This window comes from Diprion similis, chromosome 6 (genome assembly GCF_021155765.1).
Source record: "Diprion similis isolate iyDipSimi1 chromosome 6, iyDipSimi1.1, whole genome shotgun sequence".
Taxonomy (NCBI): Eukaryota; Metazoa; Arthropoda; class Insecta; order Hymenoptera; family Diprionidae; genus Diprion; species Diprion similis.
Window position 1 is genome coordinate 23,105,434 of NC_060110.1, and position 22,706 is coordinate 23,128,139.

The 22,706-nt window shown below is 40.1% G+C and overlaps 1 protein-coding gene across 1 annotated transcript in view; it reads left to right on the forward strand.

Annotated features, from left to right (window-relative positions):
* LOC124406923 (polypeptide N-acetylgalactosaminyltransferase 2) overlaps positions 1–22,706 on the forward strand; it is a 145,341-nt gene that overhangs the window by 97,282 nt on the left and 25,353 nt on the right. Inside the window, exons 2-3 of the mRNA XM_046882604.1 lie at positions 16,457–16,629; positions 17,444–17,563. Coding sequence (XP_046738560.1) covers positions 16,457–16,629; positions 17,444–17,563 — 293 coding nt within the window. The remainder of the gene's footprint in view (positions 1–16,456; positions 16,630–17,443; positions 17,564–22,706) is intronic.

The following is a 22,706-nucleotide window of genomic DNA, read 5'->3' on the forward strand; positions in this document are numbered from 1 at the left end:
GCTTTGGGACAGAGCTTCGGGGTATTCGATGCCCTCCTCGTAGGAATTTCGGATATTAATTATATAGCGTTTGTGCGTTAAATCTGCGTTATAGATACTTCTGTGAAGTTGGAACACCATTTTGGGAAAAATGATTTTTCTTTTTTTTTTTTTTCTGGATAACTTTCGAAAATAATTCATGATGATTTTTCGAGAAAAATAATGAACAGTGAGAATTAAATGAAAAAAGAATCGCACTCCTGACGGAAAAAGAAAATTCGGTACATTCTTACGTTAGTAGTCTTCTCAGCTTTTCGAAGAATTGAATTTAAACCCGAGATCTGAATCATCGTAGAGGTCAAACGTCCACGCGAATTTACTCGAGAGACTTTTATTACTCATTTTTATGTTTCTTCCATTTTCTTTTACTACCCTTGATTTACAGCTACGCGTATTTTTTTATATCCTTATTTTTTTTTTTTCTCTCATTTACCCTCCGAATTCACGGTGGATTTACTTTTGTTTCTTAAGTCCAAGGAAAATTGTATGATTTAGGAAAGTGCTATTATATATTCTTTTTTTTTTTTTTTTTTTTTTTTTTCTACTATTATTATTCCGTTTCCTCGAGAATCTGTTGCAAATTTGAACATACATATGTATGTACGGTAGTAAAACACGCTTGCATGGTCGAATATTATTCTGCTTTCTTATTTCTTTCTCGTTGAAAAGATTTTCCGAGTATTTTTCCGCTTCTTTCAACGGGTTGTAAACAGTTAAAAATGTTCAAAAAATCGATTTCTTTTTTTATTTCATTTTCCTCGTGTACGTATATTGAAGTATACACACACACAGAAAATTTTTTGTCAATCCAGCAAATATTGACAACTCGATGTAAGTTGAAAAAAAACAAAAATTTTCCACTATACATGTAAAGTGCTTCTGATACTTGAAACGCGTTTTTCTCAAAACTGTGTTCTTAAAGACGGTGAACAAGATTTCTCGGAAACGGTTCGACCGATCAGTCTCAAATTTTGACACAAGCTTTGTAAGTATATTTTTTAGTAATTAATCAAAGGTTTTCTACTCAGTGATAAATATTTTCCATTTTATAAAGAATTTAAGGCCTAAAATTTTTGTCAGAAATCGATTTTTTTTTTTGCAAAGCCACCATCTTGTCAAAAATCACTATTCTGCTTATTCCTTCGATCAATTTCAAGATAATACATCATATTAACGAAACGTTTTCGGTTTAATATGTATACAAATTTTTACTTTAATAAATTAAAAGGTCTTCTCAAGAAAAATTCTTGAAAAATCGATTTTTTTTCGGACTCCTGACCGTATATAATAACTCCTTAAAAAAAATTTTCTCAATCGAATCAAGTGTAACAGATTTCGTTTACCGAATTAAAAATTTTTTCCAAATATAAGCGGTGTGATTAAATTTTCACCGAGTTTATTACCCCAGGAATTTTCATTCTCTCTCCCTTGATAACGACATGCGCACAATAACGGTCAGTTTTCTTTGCACACGATTTCCCAGTCTGATAGCTGCGCAACAATTATCAACACAAAGCCGCTGTCAAACCTGAAATTGTAAATTATACGTGTAGGTGTATGTGTATAGCACGCATATACATTATAACTATACCTATATATCTGTGTATACACAGGTCGAGTCCCCCGGTACTCGCTGTAATTAAAGTATCCAATTTCGGAAGGCGTGGCAGGCGTTTATTTTCCCGAATGTAAAAACTGAATCACCCACCCGTTATATCTCTCGTAGGTAGGTTGTGATTATTCCTCCTCCTCCTCCTCCTCACCCTCTTCTGTAAAACTGTCACAGAGGAACGTAAAAACGTCGTTATTCCGTCAATCGATAAACGTATGTACGAACATCATTTCCCTGCGGTAATTGATTTTCAACGCTTTCATTCGCATTGCGATGTTAAATCTTTTCTATTAATATTTTCACCTATTTTTCAATATTACTTATCACATTGAACTATGAGTCTGCGTCTATCTTTCACCTCGCGGAGGTCCTCAGGGATCTTTTGTACTAACAATAAAATCGAATACTTATACATACCCAGGTGAAACGTTAATCTAATTCACGTAAATTAAATTATAACATATATATGTATATAAGTATATACATTATTTTATTATTTTTTGTTAATCTGTTTATTTATTTTTCTGTTTATTTTGTTTCTTACGACGAGGAAAATAGACGAACGTCAAAAATTCTTTTCTCGCTGCCTCGGGTTGGATTATACACCCACACAAATACGTATACACGTGTACGTAATACAACGGGTGGCCCCATAAATTACGACTCATATTTCTCAGCGCGAAGCGCGCGGCTGGAGGGAAACGGCGCGGCGTTACTACGACGAGGCCGACGGAGACGGAGGAATACAATACGTCACGTATGGCCTGTATTAAGAAATGCCATCGCGTCCGTCGACACGCGAATTGTTCGCGAGAACGGAACGAACTCAAGACGGAATTGGCTCTTGTTCCCGCCGGTTGCCTCCCGAGAAATTTATCTTCCGAACGAAATTAGAAAAAGCATCCTTTGCAGTCTGTTCCTTCTCCTTTTTTTTTTTTTTTTTTTTTTTTTTTATTATTGTATTTTTTTTTTTTTTATTCAAAGTATTTTATTTGGTATGGAAAAGTAAGTCAGTGAATTCTGGCAAATACTTGGACAGCATTAGTTAAAAATTCTTCGAAATATGGTGTTGAATGCGTGCGATCTTTCAATTTTTGAATTATTTTGTTTGTGAGGACGATAATAATTATGTTAATTACATAAAACCAAAATCTTCGTATTTGCTGATACTTATAACTTTTTTTCTTTGTATCAACGAACTATTCAGTTTCCACATTTCCATTGAGAATACAAGTAAAAGCACTGATAAATTCAAATTGTATAAATGAATTGTACAAATTTTTTTGTAAAGAAAAATAAACATGAAATATACATAAATAACGACGATTCGCAGTGCGCTAGACGCTTGGCTTCTTTTCGCCCCTCGCGCCCTCCTTTCCTCTTATCTCGTCTTCTTCCCCTTCCGGTTTTCCCTCTCATCTTGAGAACGCAGACTGGAGTATAAGGTAGAAATAAAACGAGAACGTTAAACAGACAACTGCAACCCGCGTCCATTTCTCTCTTCTTCCTTTGCACTTCCTCCACACCCGAAACACCTTCAACTAGCATAAGATGAGAGTGTCTTGGAAGTTTTGCTTCGCATTTTGTATGATCTAGTTCCGAGTAGTTCTTAATAACGCCTCTCTGCACCTGCCGCTTCTTATTATTATTTCGCTTCACCCTTAATTCAAACTGCGAAGTCGTCATTAAATTTTTCTCCAGATTTTGTCCTTCGCATGATTATTGTTAGAGAATAAGTTTTTACCACCCTTTAAAATCTGCAAGTAGAAATTGAGGAATAAAAACTAAATTCGATTCTCTTATTCGACGAAAAGAAAATTTTCACCGTTCATTTTAAAACTAATCATTTTTCCGGGTCGAGATGATGAAAATAAGTATCTATATGCATAATAACTGAGATGAGAAACGAAGATGATATATTATCTATACCTACTTTGATTAAAGGAATAAAAGTGAAATGGGATTTTTTATAACTGTTCAATTACGGCCTATATATATATATATATACATATATATATACATATATATATATATATACATCACCCTGTATATAACATCCAGCGTGAAACTGTGAGAAGGGAATGAAACCAGAAGTGGCCCAAAAGCCGGGAAGATGTGATCACGCGATAATGGGTAGCCTTATTCCCTTTACCCTCTTCATCAACTCTTCTCATCTCTACGTAGGCGACGGGGTCGTTGCATATTTGATGGTGTCGTGGCGTCGTGCTCGAGCATACCCCGAAGGAGGAAGCCGGGAAGATTCCCTCGGAACAACTCCTAAGGGGTGAGTTCAAGCAGCAGCCGTCTGCAGGAAGAAAATGCTCGCGTGGTGGTTGAAATGGTCGCTGGATGAAAATCCCGCGGAGAGTTAATTCTCCTTTCATCGATCCATCCGTCGAAGGAAAGGAAAGCGTATAGTGTAAAAAACCGTCTCGCCATGTATCTAGTTTTTTTATATTTATTTTTTTTCTCTCTCTTTACGATCGATTTATTTTTTCATTTTCCCTCTACTCGCCAAATTCGTAAACGCGACGCGATCAGACGTAAAAATAACGCTGGAATTGACCTTCTCAACCTGCAGCTAAAAGATAGTGAAATAAAAGGGGGTGGGGGTGGAAAAAAGTGAGATTTGAGCAAAGAAACTGTTACATAATGGTTCTCGCTGGTTTACTTCGGTGCACCCTCGTCTCGTCCTCCTCCACGATTACGTTAGGCGAACCACGCTGGGCTCGGAAGCTTGCAAAAACGGGAACCAGCCAGCCCACCACATATGGGGTGGGAATATAGTCGAGCGGTGAACCCCGCGGCAGGAATTTCTAAGCAGGCTATATCTCAGTTCGATAAAACATTCCAGAGTCATTTTGAGAGGGGAAAGTTCACTCAAATTTCATCCAAAGTGACTAAAACGTCGATTTTATTACTTTGTCCCGAGCTTAGCAAAAGCTTGCCCTCAGGCGCATCGGTATCTTACTACCTTATCGGCTTGACACTAACCGTTGAGGATCGTGTTCCACCCATTATAATGTATATCCGAACCTCCCATGGACCAAGGTGCATTAACACTTCTTTTCATCTGATCCTTCTACTCGTTGATACGGGGTCATCGAAATGCTGCCATCGACATCCAAGTCCAGAAACACACCCCGTTACAACCAAATCGAAACTGGGTAAATACTCTAATGAATGATGAGTTGTTTTAAAGTCACTGTGTATACTTTATGGGTAAACTTTTCTGTAGCTTGTCGTTTACTGGTGGCTTCTCATTCATTGGCGTATAGTCTTCAAGTCTTGTCAAGTTTATTGGGGAACACGAACAGCGAATGTTGGTTGAAAGAAACGAACCACTATCAATTCTCAAATGCATTGATTACTCACCGTGGAACGTACTACATTGATCCGTGTACAGATTGATGACATAACGGAGCTGCTTGACGTACTGGAAAGCGTATTAGACAGCGATGGGTTCACAGACTGTGTATCTTTTATACCTTCAAGGTATTCCCGGGTGATGTTTTGCTGCATATACCCCCGAGCTTGTCGATCATTTATTTGATCTCGTTCGAGGGGATCAACTGATTGAGAATTATGATCTTACGTTCGAAACCCTCTGACGTCCATTTATATTAGTTACACTACACTGGAACGTCCGGGGTAAAAACCTCATCGGTGAGTCTTCAACCCCTACAGCAACTTCGGCAAAGCCGTTTGCCCAATCGTCGTCCTTCCTAACTTCACTTCACCTGCCGGGAGACCCATCAGTGAGCTTAAAACACTCTCCTCAAAAATTGCAGTAAAAACCGTCAACGATAAAATAGCGGAAAAACCATGAAAGGGTTGTTTTTCATGGGTCAACGTCAGGAAACTGGAAATTTCGACGTCCTTGTAGCATCCTTTCAAAAAGAAACTCCGTGAAAAGTATTGTACAAATGTCCTGCAGTAACGAGCTGACCCTCCGAATATATTTTGCTCTATTTCTTACCAGGAGAAGGTGGCGCATGGTCTATACCGGTGCTAGTTTTGCCACGAGCTTTTCGCAGCTGCCTCGACGAGTGCATAATGTATGTGGCTTACTCTCGGCTCCGTATCCCTTGTGGTAACCACAGAGCGCGTGTAATACTGGAGGAGGAAGTCTTGCGTGTATTCCGAGTCTGGCTGACGTCCAAGACCCATTTTCTAGGGTCGGTGGTTTGGCGAATGGTTAGCTGGTTACCCGGTCACCCGGTTGACGGTGATAAGCCCTAAGCTCCGTAGAAATAAATCCTCAACTCAACGAGCGAAGGTCTTATACACTGTGCTGGAATTCCGGAAGGGAAATAGCCATCATTGAATGATTTGCATTATAATCATTGCAGAAAGTGTAAAATTGCATAGTAAGTAAATTGCACTGTATAGATGCTGCTCGTTCAATTAGGTTGGTTTTTGCAACCGCCTTCGAAAGCTGAGTAAACCTTCTACGAAGAGGAATTGTTGCATATTCGATACGTGAATTCCATGATTGAAAGTCTGTGAAGGTGATGCGTTCATCGTTGAGGTTTCACAAGATATCATTGACTCGTCTTAATGATGTACTCATACCGTGTGATGAATTTAAACCAGCAGATCTGCCCTCGGGGCATTTGTCAAATTATCCAGAGGTGAAGATAAACCAGTTTGTAATCCCGTCACTCAAATCCAGTCGAGAGAGAACTTGACGACTTATCGTCAAAGGATTTAATACGGATTACAGATAATGCTTTCACTCATTATTCATCACGGCCATTTCCATCCTGGAGAATTGTGTCTTGACCGAAATTCATATAAAAAAAAATTTATATATATATTATATATACGTTTAATCGAAATTCGATTAAAGCTACTGTCTAAAAAATCCTAATTGCGATCATTGTAGCCATTTTAAAGATATAATGCAGGTGGAAAAGTGTGACAAATGTTGAGATTTGTGTTGTAAAAATAAAGATCCCGAACCGAGGTTCGTTTCGAATTTGTAAATGTGGTAGTAATTACGAATTATCCACATGAGAAATAGACGGTGATATTGTTATTTTTATACGTAACAGCGTTAATGTCTGCGTGCACGTACTGCATACAGAACTGAGAAACATGACGAATCTGTTGCTAATTAGTGAATAATTAACGTTCATAATTTCGCGCATCCTTAATTAGCAAAACTCGTAATTACAAGACTCGAAAGTTTGGTATCAGTGAAGCGGAGAGCAGATGACACGCGCTCAGTGGACGAGAGAGCGAGGTGAACTAGGTTTAGGAAGCAGAGATGGTGGTGCAGGGAGACAAGGTCTTGATTTGTAACTCCGCTATCTGATCCAAAGTTGCGACAGGTACTTAATCTGGCATCCTCTTGCAACCTGCTTAAAGTCAACCGCCACCGGAATCCTAGATGCTAATGTCCGCGATAATGAACCGAAGGTACTTGTACCAACACAACTCACCATGCAGGACTCGAGCGGAGTTAAGAAGTTTGAAGATCCGTCCGAAACTCGATCCACTTAACCATAGCGGCAAATTATCGTCGATTGGCGAATGCCAAAGCAATTGGTTTGGTCCGGGTGAGAGGAGGATTACGGCGCAGGACTATCGGCCTTCCTGTTATCCTGTTGACGTCTCTGTCCTCGGCATCCGAGTGTGATGGATTCACACGTGTCCACTCTATCGGAGAGGCCTACATCATCTGCACACAGGATGTTCCGTCGCTGAACATTCCACGACCGCTTCTCAAATTTAATTTTTGTAACCAAAACCATCTTCAATGGCGGTAAACATCGCAAAGGACATCCTGAATGGCAGGCTGATGTGTATCTGAGACACGTGTACTGGCGGAGGGTAGAGATGATGGGGAGTTGAGAACGTCAATGGATTCGAGAGCCTCTGTGTGGCCCGGATCAGTCGGACGGTAATCAAGGTAGTCGCAGATTCTATGCAATTGTCCTGGCAAATTGATCACGAGGACCCTATACCAGTATACTCGTCCTCTACTGTCGGCTCTTGCTTGCAATCGAACCGATATTCTGTTTCGGATTTTAGTGTGGATATGTGGGGTGACCTGGTGTAACGGGTTCGAATTTTTATTGTACCATCCAGGGTCGATCGATTTTAATCATGGATGATTGTTACTGATGGAAAATGGATGGTAGCCTGCACGCGAATGCCCATTTACCAAAATCACACCCTCCTGGCGCCTCGACGTGTTTTGTGCCCTTCTCTATTCTCCAATTTCCCCCGATTCCCGGAAACCGCGTTCATCTTCGTCCATTATTGGCTTAATGGAGGGCCCTTCTGTAGCCGAATCCATTCTGAACGTCATAACGCCATGTGACTATCAGGCTTGATTCTTTCTCGAGACAGAATTAGCACTTCAACGGTAATACTGGATCAATCATCGATCTGAACGATGAGTCAAGTCGGCTATGATCCACCACAATTATCCGTTGTCTCTTGTCCTTCTGGGCAACATCCTTGTAACCAGCGTTGGAGAATCGTAGAACAACGAGAACACGAAACTCGGTATCTCCTCTCACCCAAATTGTGGGTGACGTTCGAGTCGGGGGCAGAACTTGCTGCGGTACATTCACCAAAAACCGCGGTCCAAAGGCTCGGCCAAACCGCATCGTCTATATCCCAACCCGAACCCCGACCCAATCGTCTGTTTTTCCCAGGAACAGAATTTCGTCGATAGAAGTTGCTAACGCCCAAGCCACAGAAGTGCTTTATCTGCAGTGTACGGAATTGTACGAATACCGGTCCATCTTCCATTCTCCAAAAAGCCTCGATCACGCGAGTAACTGAGAAGAATTGAACCAGCAGTGAAATGAATCATCAGGCCAGCTTTCGTCTGGTGCATGTTATCTTGGAGGTGGAACCCAACGACATTGGCTTCAGCTAAGTGCACTTTCAGATCGGATTGATTTTGATAGATGGAGATTGGAGGGAAGTGCATTCCTCGCAGACTGTAGTCTCCGGCTATTAAGTTCGGCGAAGCTACAAACGCCACATTACAGAGAAGATGAGTCGTTCCGGATTAGACATTTGGTAGGCAATAACTTGGACGCCCAACGCCTAGAAGAAAGATCTTTAAGAGAGAAACTGTAGTTTGTATGTGATCAGAAGAAGTAATGAATGTGGTTACTGAATTGCCAATGATCAAGCAAGAGAGTATTCCCCAAAGAACCCTTCTCTTCGCTGACATAACGATCCGGAGGGGATGCTGGCTTTGGACTTCCTAATGAACACAGCAGCTCAATCATAACGCCTTCGGCATTCTGGGTCTTATTTGATCGCTGGTAACGACGGTCGATCAACAACTGAACTTCTATCAGATCTGATTCCCAAACGTATTAGTTGGACGAGACGATTGGGAAGTTTCCTAGATTCTCTTGGGGGTTTTGGGAACGGCAAATCACCTCCAAGGAAATGTTCGCCAAGGCATTCCATTTAGATTACCTTTTCCTCTGCGTGCACCTTGTACCCTCGGAAATTAATATCGACCTTCACAGTGTCTCGGAAATACATCCGATGCAAGGTGTGGAACGAAGTCGGCAACTCGTTGAAGAATTTAAATGACAGTGAAAGTTTATTTATGTAAGTGTTGCTCTTTCGTTGATCTAAACTCGCTGAAGAAGATGTTTGAAATTTAGGTTTCGGCTTCACCAGTCCTCCAGCTTATTTTAAACGTGCAATGTATGGAAATTGAGACGTAAAGTAAAGAACAAAGAGCTTCTGTGTGCCCAGTCTAATATACTCAAGCGTTATTCTTTGTTCCGAAGAAGCCAATCATCGGGGGGCAAACGCCTTATAGAGTGGCTGGATCCATAAAGTAGTCATAGCTGCTACGGATATCCAGCATAGCTTTGCAGAGCAGCTTTTTAACCTGCGTGTTTGGTATGAGAAATTCTGTTACAAACCGTAACAATCCTTATTGCTTAATTATATTACCTCGGGAATTATCTTCACATGGAAATATGCGGGAAACATACAGATTCCGTTCTGTCTCTAAAGAGAAACGTTATATTATCAGTATAATCGTATGTTCGTTACAAAGAGAACCTCGTTGTATGTATAAAGTGACTGAAAATCGCAAAGGTGCATGCACGAAATAACTTTTCCCTCATATAAACATGATTAAGTAAACCACAAGTAAAAATTCTCACCCCCAATTAACGCTGCCGAAATTATATTTTATCGGTTCTCCGCTCGTAAATCTGCCAGATCCTTATAACTTTTTGTCAATTGTGTTGCGTCATGATAATGATTCACATCAGATCGAAAGCATCCAGCAACAACACGGCTATCCGCGCTTTTACAGTTGAAATTTATCGACGGGAGATAATTTTTTCCGCATGATGTGATTCAGCGAAAACGTTTATGATCTTTTAATCATTTCCGCGGTAAGAAAGAAAAAAAAAAAAAAACGACCAGATTTCACGTTCCAAAACTGTTTAAATTTCTATACGATTTGTCACATCATTTCTTATCATTTCATTCTTTTTACACATTTCTTGATCGCGTGGTAGTAGTGGTGGTGGTGGTGGTGGTGGTAATGGAGAATTTTTTGCCAACTTTTTCGCGCGCGGTGTGGCAACTTCACTACGGCGGTCGGGGCTCGTGGTTCGCGGGTGATAGCCTCTGGCTTAACCGACGTTCCTGCACAGGTATGCTTGCATGTATACGTGTAACGTAAGTAGATTACTGCTGCATTAAATTACCAGCGTGGTTTTAGTCTGAAGCTGCCCACAATCAGGTGCAATTACCTTGGCCGACCGCAGTCCAGTTTCGCCTTTGGGATTGACCACGACATTTCCAGTCACGACCCTTTTTCTGTCAAATAAATGTCAAGCCTTTTTTCGAACCCAAGACTTTCGGGAGATGAGCCGTAGAATCTGAACCGGAAAAAACATAAATAAATAGCATGTAACTTGTCGTGGTTCAAATTTAACAGCAATGATATTATACGTGCGCAAAACTGACGATCTTGATAGGGAAATATGTTTTAGAAACAAAATAAATCACTAAATCAATGTGAAACTAATCGACAGCGTTTCGTTTTTTTTTTTTGTTTTTTTTTTCTGGATTTATCAAAACTTTCACTACACAAAATGGGAGTGAATCCTCCGTGAATTAAAACAGTTTGAAAAAAAAGGGAAAAAATTCTATTCAACATGGTGTAAAGTCATCTTGGAAGTACTTGAGATCCTGGAAATGTCCTTGAATTTTTCTTGTCGTTAAAAAGTCCTGGAAATATTCGATTTTTAAGGTGTGCTGCGAGTGATATATGAATTTCTGTTAACTGAGTAATTGTTTGAAAAAAAAGTAGATTCTCACCTCTTGAATCACGTTTCACCTTTTTCCCTACTAACAGCGTTGTAGCAGAAATAAATTACGTCTCGTACATCGCGCCGATTACGTACTACGTGTGTCATCTACCCTCTAAATTTGTGTATTTTTATTTACTTCGAAGGTCCTTGAATAACCTGAAAATTTCTTTGAATTTTTTACGGGTTTTTTACTCGACACCATGTCCAAGCAAAGGGAAATGAGATTCTTGAGTACCATGTGAAACAAGAAGCGGCGTATTTCATATCGCAAACGCGTTACAATTGAAGGGGGTTTGTCGATCGGATAAGGGTACGGAAATCGGGACACGACCTGACCGAGGACTCTACAGGAACAAGAGATAACCTGCAACCCGTGTGGGTTGTCGGCCCGCATGTAGTCTTCAGTAATAATCCGTATGTATGTATGTATGTATGTATGTATGTATGTATTATGTGCATGAATAAGTATACACCCCCGCATATATATATATATATATATACACACGTAAATGTGCGTCCGTATTACACTACATCTCCCGTATTCGGTCGCATTCGGGCTTATATTCAACCGTATTCAGAGATATTTGGGCAGCAGGCAGCTAGCAGTCAGATCTAATCGGGTGCCATGCCACCGGCATACCGACGTCGAATACGGAATTAGCAAAGGGCGCCATATGCGTGGACAAGTTCCAAAACTGGCGATACCCAACGCCACTCACTGAAAATTTAACAGGAAAATCCTCCCTCGCTCACGATTATACAAAGACATTCACCTTTGGTCCTGGCACGATTTTACGGAAGAATTTATGCAGTTTGTAAACGATGTCAAGGAGGAAAAAGAATTTTTTAATTTTTTTTTTTTTTTTCTTATTTAAACATTGCATCTTGATATTGGTTTTGGTAACCAATAAAAGTTTGCTAAGTGATATACGATCGATTGAAATACCGGTTCTGCCGTTTGTAATGATCGCAAATTGGATTTCAGGATTTTATTTTTATAGGATCTATACACTTGATTTCGTTTCTTCGACATTTTATGTTGTGCAAGATTGTCGTTGGATAAATTTGATGGACTTTGATATCGGCTAGTCTGTTAAACGATGTAGAAAGCACTGAACATTATTGGTGAAACTGGATCTATAAATATATATCGATGAAAGCAAACTTGTTTGTCAAAACACAATCAGTTATAGGCTTACAAGTGTTGAATATTCCAGAACTCAGGAAATGAAAATTTCGCTATACGAAGAAAAATGGAGTCTCAAAGATTTACTCCGTTTTCGCTATTCCTGCTCCGTGTAGTCGACCATTTCGTTTCCCATCCCGGAATTGGAAACAAAGCTTTAGTCTACGTTGCGAATTCATCAAGCAGGCGACACGTGGAAGACGGAAAACAGGACTGAAAGGCAATTTCGCCCTTCCCCCCCCCCCCCTCCCCTGCCGCTGGAAAAGAGTTGATAAACTCGCTTTAAAAAACACGAAAACCAACCCGTCTGAGGTCCGAGGACGATACCAAACGGAGAAACGCATTCAGAGGCTCCCGACGTTGAATTTTTCCATTTCCTCGTACATTCTAGTCCAGGGCGAATGTATTCTCGTGAGTTATGAGTACATTTGCATAGAAACCATCCCTGCGGTTCTGGCCCTGGTCCTTCTCCGGCTTGGCCCGGTAACCGAGGATGACTAGAGCCGAGAGGGTTTGGCTGGCTGTGCAAGGGAGCCTCGACATTACATTCAGACGCGACGGAGTCCCTCGTTTTCGTATTAAATCCGTGCCTCGAATCACTCGCGGGAATATTTAGGCTAATCTCTCTTGACCAGGTACCGCTCTGTATTAAATACAGAGAGGCGAAGTCCTGATCCTGAAGCTTGTGCTTATTATGTGAAAATTGAATTTGAAAATTAATCGAAACCCCGCTTGTCCCTGCATCAGCTTTTGAAAAGTCTAATTCATTCCCTGTGTGTTTGTTCTTTCGCCTTTGTTTAAGGCTTTCGTTTACTCTCCGTCGACGAATCGTTCGTCACTGAAAGGAGTAGGGAGGTGGAGGGAGTCTGCTGAACCTGAAGTACATACGAAATAATCGCTGAAGTCAAAACTGCGAAGTTCTAAATTTGAACGGTTTTTTTATTATTTCATTCGAATTTAGGCAGCTGAATTTGTTCTTGCGGTTTATTCGAGTCTAGGCTTAGTAAAGAATTTGAATCAAACATATCATAGAAGGAAAGTTGAAGCCGGAAACTGAAGCTGATCAAGTTGAATCAACACCGATTTCACTTCAATCTTAAGTTAAGTGAGTGAAAAACTGCATCCCTTGGAATCGCGTGAACTTTTCTTGTAACGCGTACCAGAGAGAAATTATCGGAGGAATATAATGAGCGAGGAAGAATTTATATTCACAGGTTGATTTGCATAGCAATTAAAATTTTTTGCTCGATTCGTTGGGAGAAAAGCAAACTAGTTTTACCGCCGAAGGCTGGATACCGCTAGGCGATAGGAAAAAGTGACCTTTTAAAATTCCAATGCAAGCGATGCGAACGTGGCCGCCGGGCTGATGCACCTTCGGAATTATAAATTGAGCGCAAGGTTAATATTTGCCACGCGAAATAACCTCGCTGTGTGGATCCAACGTAGTAGGTACGCGCTGGATATTCGCTCTCACCCTTAATCATCCTTGTCGTTTGATTTTCATTCCTGGTACGTATTAGTCTCAACTTTACTCGTTTAAGGGTGTATGAAAGAAAAAAAGTGCGAATATAAAACCAGTGATAAAATCAAGGCTTGAAAAGTGAATTAACCCCAAGTTAATTGACTCGATTCTTATTAAAGGACTGTTTAATTTCCAATGTGAAAGACATTGAATTTTAGAACAGTCGTGTTATTGATCTCTTATTTATTCATTTTTTTTTTTTTTTTTTTTTCACAATGCCAATATCGCATTATTCGTCCACTTCCGATGGCAGCAATTGCTTTTATAAGTTCTAACAATATATTCATAGTAAAATCGTTGCAGATAATAATAATGAACTTATGCTTTTCTGAAAAACGAAGTAGGTAACTGTATTTCAAATTCATTGGAGAATCTGTAATATATAAAGGATAATGTGATACTTAATACATTGTAATTTGGCAAAGAATGCAATTTTGAATTTTAAAAATAAAACAAAACAACAACGAGGAGTTATTAAATGTTCGTATATTCATTTCATACTAAAAAAAAAAAAAAAACATTTCTTCAATGAAATTCGTGACAATTATCAACTACTCGAATTTCACTTTTTGAAATCCTCGATATTATCATTCTTCCAATATAAACTGTACAACACAGTAAAATAATTCCTTAAATACTTTCCTTCCGAGGAAAAGGACTTTGATATTGATGTCGGTTTACTTTTTGTCAAGCGTAAATTGAGTAGCTTAGAATCCCGGCACCTCGTCTCTAAAGAATTACGTTTCTCGGATGATGAGGTCGTTTAAATAAATAACAAGGATAGAGAAACGAGGCATTAAAACCACCGTACGTATAAACGCATCATCCCTTAAGCGAATCGGAGCCGCAACATATGGGAAGACGAAATTACCACCCCCAAACCCATGGCCATGGCTTAATTACTATCAGCATCGAGTCTACATCCGGTTGTGTGTACAGGCTTGTTTCACAGGCCGTCAATTACACCCACACGCGCTCTAAAATCCGCAAATATAAACCGCGTGGCCGCAATTTCGCTACTCCGTTTCGCATGTGTGCGAACGCGCCTGCCGACGTTTCGCAGGTAAACATTTACCAATAAATTGACTTGCCTCTGGCTGATTGTTTGCCTCTCGGCCAACAGGCTCTGGCAGTGAGTTGACACAAGCGATGCAAAGGCCACAAGCGGATCCGTTTATTGGCCAGGTCGTTTCGCCAACGAAATTTCCACCTTAGACTCCTTTCCGTTCGGGGGCGAAGCGAATTCTTTCGCAGGTTTCTGCACTCTGCACTGCAGATCAGCCCACTCGACTTCCGCCGGATGAAACAGCTTGGCCCACATCGCCGCCGAATCGTTTCGAGTGGACTTCCGGTTCCAGAGCGCGTTTCTGCTCCGCGCCAATATTAATCCCCTCGAGCGCACAGCGTTATGAAGTTGCACTTTGACCGTCGTGCAGCGGTTACCAATTATTGCACAACGGTTATCACGAAATTTGCGATATTTTTGTCAGACTGAAGTTTGTTACGTTATATTTGGAAAAAGTCCTTATTTTGCAGCTTTAGGATTACTTGAAATTTAGTAAAATGTTAGTGTAGCCTCGACAAACTCTAATTTTCATTTTTTTTTTTTTTTTTTTTTTTTTCAACGTTTAGATACATTAACTTTTTGGGTTGGAGATCGAAGTCGGTATCTTACCGACGAGAGACAAAAAATCACTGTTTCTCAGCTGTGAAATGAATTTTACTCGAAGGAATTGAGTTTTAAACGAGGTTTGAGTATGTTTTTTCCAAATTTCTAAGCTTCTATTTAATTTCATTTTATGTAATTAGACAGATCGTGAATTTAAATTCGATTTACCGTATCGTTCTCTCTTAAACTACCTCCAATTCAATTCTTTAATCCCCAGAAATGCCGCGGTTCATAATTCTCTATCCACTATACTTCATCGACCTCGATGAAAGGCCAGACGGTTTCTGTCTCTTTCTCTTTCTCTTACTCTCTCATTTTTCTAAGAGTGAGGTGACGATTGTTGATATTTGAGCGATAGACAATGGGAAAGGAGTCGAATACACCTCAGTTTATCGGGGTTACTCTAACGGCAAACAATAAATTGAATAGTTGCCAAACTACAATGAACCAACATTGAAGTAGTCAGAGTTCAGCGGCAGACTCGAAACCGAATGACTGAGTCCGGACAGATACTGAGGTCGACAGTAGCGTCTTCTCGAAAGTCAAACAAGAGCCGAACAATCCGGTCCCAATATTCTCGGCTTGCGATGGTCGATTTTCCGATATCGCGAACGGGAATTGCGCAATCGGTTCGAAATAGAAGCGATAAGCAAGCTTCCAGAATCTCTTGCAGCCGTCGCAGCTTCCAATTTGGTGAATGTTATTTTTCCCTTAAGATTGGTATTATATTCAAGCCCCGCCGTGAATGATCGTTTATTCATGAATCGTGACCGATAATTTAACGACGGTATTAAGCTCCGAACAGGATCGGGGTTTCAGGATTTGCGGATTCCCCAGAGGCGAAAAAAGTGGTAAAGAAAGAGAAGGAGGAGGCGGAGGCGGAGGCTGCAATCAATCAAAATTTGAAAAAACAATAAAGCAATCCGATCGCTTGCCGCAAGGTGAGAAACTTTGATCCCGTCCTAACGATGATGAATTATAGATTTGCTGGGTTGCCCACCGGGCGAAACCGGGCGATTCATTTTTCAGACCGACGTTATTCCAAGCGTGAAAATCATCCCTGCCAGACGCTAAGACCGGTGGTTGCCTATTTATTTTCCAGAATGAGAACAGAGCGCTACGCCTGAAGGACCCCTCCTCGGTGGCCCTCAATTCCGGGGTCGCAAATTCGGCGTACGTTGATTCGGTCGGAACGGCGATTATCCTGTCTTCTGAGCTGCTGCCGGCACCGACTCCGGATCCCAGGGTTACCTGGAACTACTTCGACGAGCAGGGGTGAGTAGAATAATTCGCATTCCGTTTATAATAGAAATTTTGTGTTACTAGTGCGAAAAGTGCGTGATTTTCGACGAGTACGAAGTTGGCAGCGTGAGTCGCAAAGGCGAGCTCTGTAAACAAACGAGTCAAATATCAGGCACCTCGCGTAAGACGCTCATCGCCATGTTTTTTCAGTACTTGTGAAGGAAAGTTTAACTCGATAAGCAAAGTAATTGATAGTATAATTCAAAAGAAGTAGATCAAGGGTAGTCGAAAAGTCCGGAGGCACAGGCGTCGTGAATGATATTGGAGTCAGTAACGTTATCGTAACGATTGATACTGCGGAAAAAGCGTTATTTCGCGATTTTAGAATTATGTGAAATTCAGTAAACCGTTATAGAACAAAACACACTCGTATTTCGATATCTTAGTTCCTTAAAAATGATTGTAAAATTGAGAAAACAGTGATTTTTTCGTCAATGCTTCGTTGCGATAACGTTACCAACTTCAGACTCGTCGTCATGAAGCCAAATCTAAACGCGTAAACTTCAGGTTGATCAAGGTGAAATTGATTTATTAGTAATTGCGCATGCGCCAAGAAACAACTCCTAGTGCGTAAAAGTGAGAGTTTCAGCTGTGCGCATGCGCCAACATCGTTTTATCGCACTGTTAAGAAATTGCTCACTTTACGCACGCTTCAAAAGTTAAACTTTCCAATTGCAGTATTGGCGAAAAAATGTAAAACTAATTAACCAAAGGAAGTTGAAGCGCTGCTACACACTTCGGATCGTCATTAATTAAAATCTCTCGCTCTCTCTTTTCTGCCCCCCAGTTATGTTTCGCGGGGCGGTCTTAGAGCCGGCGAAGATCCTTACGCGAGGAATAAATTCAACCAGGAGGCTTCCGACGGACTGCCGAGCAACAGAGATATTCCAGATACCAGAAGCGCGATGTGAGTATAAATTGCACTAATAAGATATTCTTCTGCATACTTACCTGTAAAAATAAAAAAAATTTTTTAAAAACAACGGTTCAAACCATTCGTTTTTTGCCAAATGGAATCGGTCTCTTGCGGTATGGATGTTCGGATAAAAGTTTGCATCCAGTGTTCACCGAGCAAGTATCTCTCTCGCATTCTCAGTCTTATACTCGCTTGGGGAAAGTGTTGAGAGGCTCCAATTAAGTCTCAGAAACTCAATTAACGTTTGATGATTGCTTGCGATATTCTGCAGTCGCCGTGCTTGCCTCAACGATGTATGCAGGTCAACCAGTACAGTCAGGTCAAACAAGTTTTTAACCAAAAACGTGACGAGACGAAGGTGATACTTTGATCACCAGAGCTAACTTAGTTTTACATCTTATTAGAAAAGTGCCCGTCAAGTTTCACAAGTTTGAAAAAAAAAAAACTGGATTGGAACTCTGAACACCTCATCGTATCAACAACAGAGAAATGACATTATTTCATATTATTTTATACCCCTCGTCCCATTCTGATGAACAGTTACAAGTTAATTTTACTTGTAAATAAATTATTTTACGGAAAATCTTCCGAGTTTACAGATTTTTTATATAATTAATGAACTTCTTGCTGAATCGTACAAGTTTATTATCTGCACACCGTAACGATTCTGGTTATCGTATTTTTTAATCAACTAACAACTCAAAAAAAAAAAATGTAAAATCTGTCTCCAGACGATTCGTGGAGAATTGATTTACGAATAAATTGGCCCTTTTTTCATTAAACAAAACAAAAATGAAAGAATAATTTGATTTCTTTAACGTTGTTAATTAGCATATGTTCACAACTGAAATTGAGTAATTTACATTTTTATTCTGAATAACAAGGACTCTTTTGAATCAGATTTGACATACATAGCTTCTGCAGTTGCTTCGTTGCAAATCTTTATTTCGTCGTATTTTTATCTCCGAGAAATTAAAAATGAACGAGTTCGTCGCTCGGTCTGTTCGCGTAAAAAGTCGCCCTCTGACTTTGGCGATTTCTCTCGCAGTGCAGGTGAAATTAGTCAGAAAGCTTAAGTACGCACGACGGCGGCAGCACCTTCTACGGGATAACGTTATTCCCGAGTTTTTCTCAGGCATAGAAGAAGAAGAAGAAGAAGAAGAAGAAGAAGAAGAAGAAGAAAGATACGAAGATAAAGAAATAAATGAATTACGGGTTAATCGGCCAACAGGGATTCAGCTCGGCTGCCGAATGCCTGGACGCCAGAAAAAGTTCCTAAATCCTGATACTCGATTCCTTGAAGAACTGCTTTGCTGGGGACTTTTTTTTCCCGCTCACTTTCCTCACGCGTTTCAGCCAAAAATTGGCGGTCACTTGAATACTTGATCGCGAAATGGATACAAAGTAACTCTGATCGTAATCATCGAAGCAATTAATCTCGTAGCTTAGTTTAGCAAAATTTAACAAATGCTCCGAAAACGCGATGATTATTTTAATTTTTTTTTTTTTTTTTTTCCAAATAATGATCTAAGTTGATATTTTTTTTCAAGAAACAATCTGAGATTGTTAAATATTGAAAGAGCGAAACGCGGCGTTATTGTTTATCTTGATCCAAGAATAGGGATCAATTAGATACAACCACAAGATCTTTTCTTCTGATTCGATGAAAGTTTTTGAAACTGCTGTTGAATCAAAATCCCTTAAAACCGAAATCACGAGAGTTTTGACTACGAGAATTATAGTCGTCGTTGCGTAATAATATAGTACAATAATCGATAATAATTCATGCGTATTTTACTACCGCTCGTTCATTGTTATTCAATTACACCTGTTCAACCAGGCTATTGACGCGGCTTATATCTCTGACAGATAATAATTTGTCATCGCTTTCAGGTAATCGGTGATCAACTTCAACGTCTGTTTAACGATACATCCTGATTACACACGTGCGTGTGACTAGCCGCGATTTGGTAGATCGATAAAAGCCTTCACAATGCGAATTTTCTGTTATTCGTAACGCCGCCATTTTATAATATAGGATTGATAAAATTTTTCACTTTGCAAACATCTTAAGAAATTTTTCTACCGAAGAATAAAAGCGTGAAAATTACCAACTTGCTTTACGCGGAAACTGTGATACTTTAGCGTCGAACTTTTCAATCTTGGTTCTCTCTTCGTCATCAGCCTCCAATTTATAGGGCGAGAGCGATCAGATAGGCCGTTAATCACGTAAACTGCTTGTTGAACTCTGGGTTCCGCAAATTGAAAAAATCCACCTTACCCACCTCCCCCCTGGCAGGGGGTAAGAGCTTTTTTTATAATTGCATTATCGCGCCCCCCGAATCAAAAGGGGAGGGAAAAGCAAGTCCCTCGTATTCCCAACTGCCAGTAAGTGGAAGTCGGAGGTTTTTTTCACGGTTCACTGCAGCCCCGAGAGCATTTCTGTTCGGTTCGTCGTTTTAATCGAACGAGTCTTCCGATTCAAACACTCGTCTCACCCTCCCCCAGTAGAAAGGAACCTCTCCGAGTGTTTTACCTCATATCCTCCGCCAAAGAGAGAAGATAGGTATTTGATTCTGGGACGAACACTGAAGTGCCGATCCCTAATTAGCCAAGGGTAAAATTGAAAGCTTTCTCAAAACCGGGGTGAGCTTAAACTCTTCGTCAACATTCGCGAAATTGTAATACATGTACACTAGGGTGGCGCAAAAAAACCGACTATTTTTTTTTCTTTTTTTGAGTCTCGTGTGACAAAATGTTAGTTTTTGATGTTTTAAGAACCCACTCCAAAGGACAGCTCAAAAAAAAAATTTTTAGAGGTCGCTCCAAATTTTTTAAAATGACAAAAATCGTCAAAAAATTAAATTGAAAAAATTATATTTTCAGTATTTTGTTTGATTTTTAATTCATGTCGCGGTGTATTGTTATCGATTCTTTTCTTACTAAATTGGAGAAAAAAAATTTATGAAATTTTAATATGAATATTAAAAGGTCGCTCGAAAAAATCTAAAGAAATGCAGCAAAAAATTGAAAAAAAAATTATGAGCGACCTTTCAAAATTCAAATTTTGAACTCAAACCATCGGAAACTTATTTTTTGTAAACAACCCTTATTTTGGATAAATGAAGTGAAATGAAGCTTCGGTCGCAGGTAATTGGATAAAGTGAACAAAATCGTTTGTTCTTACGAATTATTGAGTTTTTCTTTTTATTGTTTTGTTTATCGTAAAACTTGAAATTATACGGTCGTTTAAATATAACCTGCGGGGGGTTACTGTTCCGGTTATATATCACAGGCAGTCCTCGCTTCTCCGTTTCCGGTTTACGCAGCTCGGTTCTGAAATGAACTTCGTACCCTCTGAGTTACAGGCGGCGACATCCTGCTGAGAAAAACAAATCGAGATTAGCCTCCTTTCCCTTGCTTTACCATCGAAAAACAACAACGATATTTGACAGGCAACATACGATCGACTTTCATGCTGTACGTTATGTCAAGCTCAGGAAAAGCTGTCGCAATTCTTCACTGGTGATTGCGAAAAATAAAACATGTGCATTTTTTTTTTTCTTGTGTTTTTGTTCTTCTTTTTGCAACCCTTAGCGCAGCTATTTTAGGGATGTTTTCGATGGATATGGGTAAATAAGTTTTTTCGGAAGCGAAGAACGTATTTTCAGGGTGAAAACATTTTTGACTTTCTCCTCGCCGTTTTTCCTTTCTTAACTTCGCGTTTCAATATCGTAAAAATTTATAACTGGAATCGTGAATGTTCGTTGACTTGACTCTTAGAAGGAATTTTTTTTTTTTTTCTCGTCACGATCCATTCGATATTCCCGAAATCTGTATGATGAGAACGATTGAAAATAAACGACCGGAAGTCGTTTATACACGCTGAAGATGCAGAGGGGTACGAAAGAAAGGGTGGGGGAGGGGGAGGGGGAGGGATGAGAGCCCGTTGAATTTCCTGTTTGTCCGAAAGAACCGCCGCGGTGAAAGCACATCGTACTACTTTTTCTTTCACTCCTTCTACCATGATCCTTACATGTTCGATTTTTTTCCCTCATTTATCTTTACGCTTCTTATCTCAAGCACCTCGTTCTCATTCAAATGACCTCGGTAAAAAAAAAAAAAAAACATTCTTCATCGTAGTTCCGGGATAAAAATTTTCTGAATCATGTTTGGAAGGATCTTGAGAAAGAGAACTGAGTAAAAGTGGTCTCTTCAAAGGAAGGGTTAAATATCTGAATTATGGTAATAATGGTGATAATTAAACGACGACGGTGTAAAGGATCGTGAAATGCGTACGATCCTGCATTCCATTACGACGATCTTGTACACGATAATCTCGTATAATTCGTTAAATCTGCGAAGAGACAGCTGAGGGAACAAAGTTCCGCGGTAAAGAGATCAAAGGTCGGTCTTACCATTAAGCACCGGGTCCTCTGAACTCGCAAACTCGATCTCACTCCGCTTCCTTGGACATAACCATTTCCGGTATCTCGGGTTCGGTGGCTCACCGACCTACATGCTGTGCGGGAAACAGTTTTATTTTCACTCCTTGGACCGGCAGGATTTGAAACGGATGTGTTGAACTCGATCGGGGTCAGGAGGAGTGATAAAAATGCTTGTACGTCGTATGGCTGGATTCTAAAGCCAAGTAGAAATTGGACTTTTTTATTACATCTCTCGACGGTGATGTCCTCGTCGTTGTTTTCACCATCGGACAGTGCAAGGTGGTCGTTTCTTCGTTCTCCCCTATTCAATCGCTTCGACTGACGTTTAATAACTGTAACAGGTTTGCTCAGTGCCTGTGTATGTATATTGTATACACACACCAACCGTGACTGCAGCAACAGCAACAACAGTAGGTACATCGGAACGAGGATCGTCCGGAAATTGCTTGAAGGGAGGAAATGAAGTTGTTTAGGTCAGGTTATCCTTTGGCGAATGGCAAACTTCGCTTCGCGAAATACCTTTACGTGCGAATTGCACTCTGATGTTGATATTCGTTAGGACGTTTGAAACGGCCCGTCATTTATCCCAAACATTTTATCAACTTACATCCTGACTTTGGCAGAGCATGAACGACAATATTGACAAAAATTTACCGCTTTGAATCGAGTCGATCTTGATCCGAATT